The following is a 5330-nucleotide window of genomic DNA, read 5'->3' on the forward strand; positions in this document are numbered from 1 at the left end:
GAATCATATTGAAAGCTAATTCTCATAAACAAACTAAAAACATACATATGTGGGCTAACTTGTTATAATAAAAGCAAAGCAACAATTCGTTCGTGATGAATCAATTGAACTGCTTTAAGTTCAACAATTTGTGATACAGCTAACAAACCCAGTCACACCAGTGCTGTTATAATAATTTTTTTGTAGAATGTTTTAAATTAATCTTGTTGCATAAAGTACAAATAAATAATATTTTCTAAATGCAATACGTTATACCTAAAACAAAATAGGTCTTTTTTGACAATTGTTACATTAAACCAAAGGAAACAACTATTACTGGTTTACTATATATGCCAAAACAACTGTTTTACTTTAAATTATCTATTGGTAGGCCTATAGACAGTCTGAATACGAATGATCCAAAAAGGGCAGTGCATTGATCTGTATGGAATGTGCACAAGAAATCTTGCGCTTGTGGTTTTTGATAGAAGTGTTAAAGCTTATAATTACTGGTAAAGCTCAACATTCCGTGTTTCTACTTTTAATATTCTGTGTCTGCCACAACCAGTGTGTGTTTTATACTATATTTATGTTATTGCATAAATTATTTCTATTTGTTGTGGTGATGGGAAAGTTGTTGAAAATATACTTCAGCTAAATTGTGCATGATATGCTGTAAACATTAAACAGTTAAGCTAACAGATAAATACTTGTATTGACCAACAATTAAATACTCTTGTAAAAGATAAAGACTTCCAACAGTAGCGTTATTACCTGTTTGGAAGAATGTAGACCTTGGTTTGAAGCTTCCAGGCCATTTCCTCCATGTAATACTAATAAGAGGACACTCACTTTACAGGGCGAGGGAGAATATGACTGTGGAAACAATAAAACAATATGTCATCACAATGCCTATCGTAAAACAAAAGTATTTTTAAATTGGAATTTTGAAACCCTAACATTCGAAAAATAACAATTAAAAATTGGGAAATAAAAAAAGGCTTATAAAATAAATGGTCAGTGGAATTAACACATTTAAATTGCACTAACAAAAAATATATTTTTCTTTATATCAAAATAGTATACTGTAAGCATTTCCATTAAATTACATGCTTACACTCGAAATAAAGTAACAACTTTCAACTTGTTTTACATAGTGTTATCTAAGATTTTTAAATTTGCCACATTAAATAACTGGTAATAGGTTGTTAGGTTTACATATAAATCTAATGATAAAATGAAATTGAACTATAGTTATACCGAACAGATGTATAATAAGATTTTATTTTATAATTTCATAAAAACTGGCGCATTTTCTTTATTTGATAAAAGTAATGATTTAATTTAATTGCTACATGGATACATTATCATCACATATCAGTGTAATTACATTTATAACCATAGGCGCCTAACCTGGGGTGGCAGGGTTGGCAGGCCTACCCAGGAATTTTTACCACCGCATTAATCAGTTTACTAGTAACCGAAAAGTCAGATTGTTTTGAAGAAATATGTGTCTAACTATCCCTGCCTCCCCTGCATTTAGAAAACTTTAGGACTTATGTTTATAACCCATTATACCACATAGGGTCAATTAAAATGCTGTTAACAAGTAGATACTGGATTCAAAGCTCAATGCTGCCACGAAAAGAAAGTTATTACGTTACTTTTATTTAAGTAATATGAAACAATTTAGGAGTGAATGTCGTATATATATATTTAACTCACAATAAATCTTGTGATAAATATTACATGATGATGTATTATTGTTGTCGTATGTTGGCAAATGCAACCACCCCCCCTTAAGGGGAAGAACTAATCTAATATTTATTAAAAATAATTATTAAATATTTATTTTAATAACATGTGTTTGCATGGCACACAGCACAATTAAACAGACTAAATAAAACGATTTTAAATCTAAAAAGGCTTTCTGGGAATTTTGCAAATGAACATTTTACCTTGGCCAATCTCATTATTAGTACTAGAAAAGCTACTTTAAATTGATAATATGCCTAGCAGAAACAGTTTGTTTAAATGTAAAATAATTTTTAGTTTTACAAAAATAAAAATTTACATCGAAGTTTTTCTGTATTCAAATATGGCAGAAAATTACGGTATCATAATTTGTTTTATTAATAAAAAATAAGATTTTAAATTGGCACAACTTACTGTAAGGCCATTTTTACACAAAGCTCTATTTATTTGGTGCAGAGTTAGGTCACATTTTTAGTGTGTGGAAATTTAGAATTCTTGAGAAATTAAAAAATAAATTTCCTTCTTACTTCTGTCAGTTGTCAATGATAATAATTAATTCATCAACAAAATCAATACTTTTGAGAGGCTGGTCTATTACCCAACTATTTTGTACAATAAAAAGCCGAACTTTTCATCATGGCATTGTTTTGTGTGCAGCTATAATCAACAATATTTTTTGATAACAAAAAAGTAACCGAGGAAGTTTTTTAAAAGTACACAGAAAAAGTACATCGAATTATTTCACAGTTTGTGTAAAAATTGTAAAAAACAAGGCCTATCAACAAAGGAAGCAAAATAGTATTCAAATATCCAGATGTGCCACATTAAAGGGAAACAAGCAAAAGTCTTGGATGCTTGATTGGGATAATAGTTAACTTATAACATAACACCATATGATGTATAGTAGGGTGGGGAAAGATGGGACACCTTTAGCACATAAATACCCAAATATGTTGATTGTTGTTTTAAACAATTAAAAACGGTTTATGGGAGTCGTGAGGATCAGTCTCATAACTCTTTAAATGTTATTTGTTTAACACCAAATGGAAAAAAACGGAATAAAAAAGTGTCCCATCTCCCCCCAACCTTACTATATTATCATATATTTCACGAACAATACTCACAGTTTCACCGAGTATTTCATGATCCAAACTGTTGTCACGAAGCAGCGATCTCGGAGAATCTGTATAAACATCACAGAAATGTTATAAAAACAACATAGACATCATAAAATATCCACAAACCTCCAGTTGAAGCTTCAGCGAGGTTTTCAATTGAACTTCCCCATCTGCAGGTTGATAATGATCTGAACGATTCCTCATTCATAATCTCATCTAAACAATGGAAAATATGTTTAAATGTTTGAATCTAGGGAGTAAGCAGTTTAATGTTTAAAACTAAGGGGTTAACATTATAATGTTTAAACTTGAGGAGTTTTTCAATGTGTAAAAAAGGTTAAAATTTTTGTTTATTGTGTAAAACTAAGGTGTTAATATTCCAATATGTAAAACTAGGGGGTTGGGTTAAAATTTGAAGCATTTTTACCAATTTGCTTTAAAGTTAAAACACTGTCTAATTAAAAAAGTAACATCATCGAAAATGGTTTTAATTTGAAAACCAAAACGCTGGAGACAAAAATCGTATCATACATATGGTCTGTCAAACAGACCACTTTGTAAAAGCATATCTCAACATGCCAATAAAAAGATAATTCACCAATATTTGGATAAGAGGACATAGTAAAAAAATTTCGGAAATGAAAAAAACAAATTTCAAGAGCGAAAAAAACAGCAATAAATAATGACAGCAAAGAATCAGCGTCAAAATATTATACATTTGCCTGGCAAGATTATAATATATGTATGATACAGGTATAACCGGACCGAAATTAAACTTTTGTACAGCATGGCATTTAGTATGTTACATTTTTAATAAATCTGTTCCGATACAAAACATGATTTCAGCATTTATATAAATATTTAAAGAGATATGAATAATAGAAACTTTGTGACCTTAAATAATGTATATTGGTAACGCCAAAAAAAGAAACTATTTATAGCAAATATATTCAAAACTATTTTTAACGTGCTACCATGTTACAAAAATTCAAATAGGGTTGGAAATGTGGAATTTGCATAATCCTAAGCAATGTCTGAAGTGGTGGATTACATTTTGTTTTACAATTTTAATCAACAACCTGTGATGTTGTAAGGCTGCAATAGGTTGTGGCAGAATCAATACTTGCGTCTGCATTGCAACACCAGTACTCTGTGCTGATTAATCTATACAGTGTATTATATACCTAAGAAGGCATTTGAAGTGAAAACCTGGTTTTAAGAGATTGCTTTTCTTGAAGGAATTCAAAACAGATTTCATATAAACAAGCCAGTGGATTAGGGACTTGGAATTCTGTTTTTGAAGGGTCACAAAAATTTGTTTCATCACATAACATGTAAAGTAAGATTGACAGTTCATGTTGGGAGGGACTAAGTAGATTACTCTGTTTTCCTGCGTGGGCCATCAAGGTATATGGCACATAGAGCACCGTGGTGCTATAAATAGACAGGGAAGTGGTAAATGCATTCGTTTCTATGCGAGACCACTCAAAGTGTTTTCTACTAGTTTTTACTGACTCAGCAATAAATTTACTTTCCTTATCCAGAAGGTAAAAAACAGAATTGATTTTGAAGCATGACCAGCAATAAATGTTCGCATTATCCAAAAAATATTTGAATATTTGAAAGAAAGTGCATAAAAACTTGACCAGAACAATATAAACAAACGTTTGTGTTTATAACTACATCTCTAATGAAAATGTTTTGCAAAAGAATAAAAACAACTATAAGTTGAATAACAACAAATATTATGTTCAAATAATAAACACAACTCCCCACAGACATACAAACAAACACTTAAATATGTTTTAGAAGTATTTTTGGTAGACAGGAGTCAAAATAAACTTCAATGAGTGAAAACCTGTCAATATTGTGAAGGGAAACTACACAAACAAATAATTCTTGGGATAAAATTTATTTCGAGATGGTTTATATAAAGAACAGACCGCCAATCTGATATTTAAAGTTCAGTAGGTAACGTAACCATGTACTGTGACATTATCATGCTACAATATTAAATGTCAAGACATATAGCAAGGCAATGCGATTAACATAATATGCTTTGTGCTAAATCTGTAGGTGCAGAAATTCAGACTAAACACTCAATTGAGTTTCGATCATAATATATTTATTATTAAACAAACTTTTGAATTATATTAGAAAACTTAGGTTCAAACGTCTTGTTCTCATATTATTTATTCCAAAATCTTCAAAAAATACACAAAAAAAATCGTCAAAAAATAAAAAATCTTCAAAAAAATTAAATTATAACCCAATATATTTTCAGCAATGCGTGCACCTTTCCTTTCCCAGTAACTCTGGCAATTCGTTAGTTTAGTATAATACATAAGCATTACAATGAAATTCAAATAGGTTAAACCTTATCCTCTACAATAAACAGAAGAAAATCTANCCTTGAGCATCAAAGAATTCTTCCTCATCAGAAGAAATATCGGAACTATATCTTCGTATTCCTTCAAT

General features: G+C 30.2%; 1 protein-coding gene across 3 annotated transcripts in view; it reads right to left on the bottom strand.

The window, feature by feature from the left end:
* The window catches only part of LOC494359 (membrane-associated phosphatidylinositol transfer protein 2), a 25471-nt gene that overhangs the window by 13216 nt on the left and 6925 nt on the right, over positions 1–5330 (bottom strand). For all 3 annotated transcript variants that reach the window (XM_026838988.1, XM_026838987.1, XM_026838985.1), the window contains exons 10-13: positions 5266–5330; positions 2979–3070; positions 2859–2917; positions 754–855 (exon numbers count right to left, since the gene is read on the bottom strand). In XM_026838988.1, coding sequence (XP_026694789.1) covers positions 754–855; positions 2859–2917; positions 2979–3070; positions 5266–5330 — 318 coding nt within the window. The remainder of the gene's footprint in view (positions 1–753; positions 856–2858; positions 2918–2978; positions 3071–5265) is intronic.

The sequence above is a fragment of the Ciona intestinalis genome, unplaced genomic scaffold, assembly GCF_000224145.3.
Source record: "Ciona intestinalis unplaced genomic scaffold, KH HT000137.2, whole genome shotgun sequence".
NCBI lineage: Eukaryota > Metazoa > Chordata > Ascidiacea > Phlebobranchia > Cionidae > Ciona > Ciona intestinalis.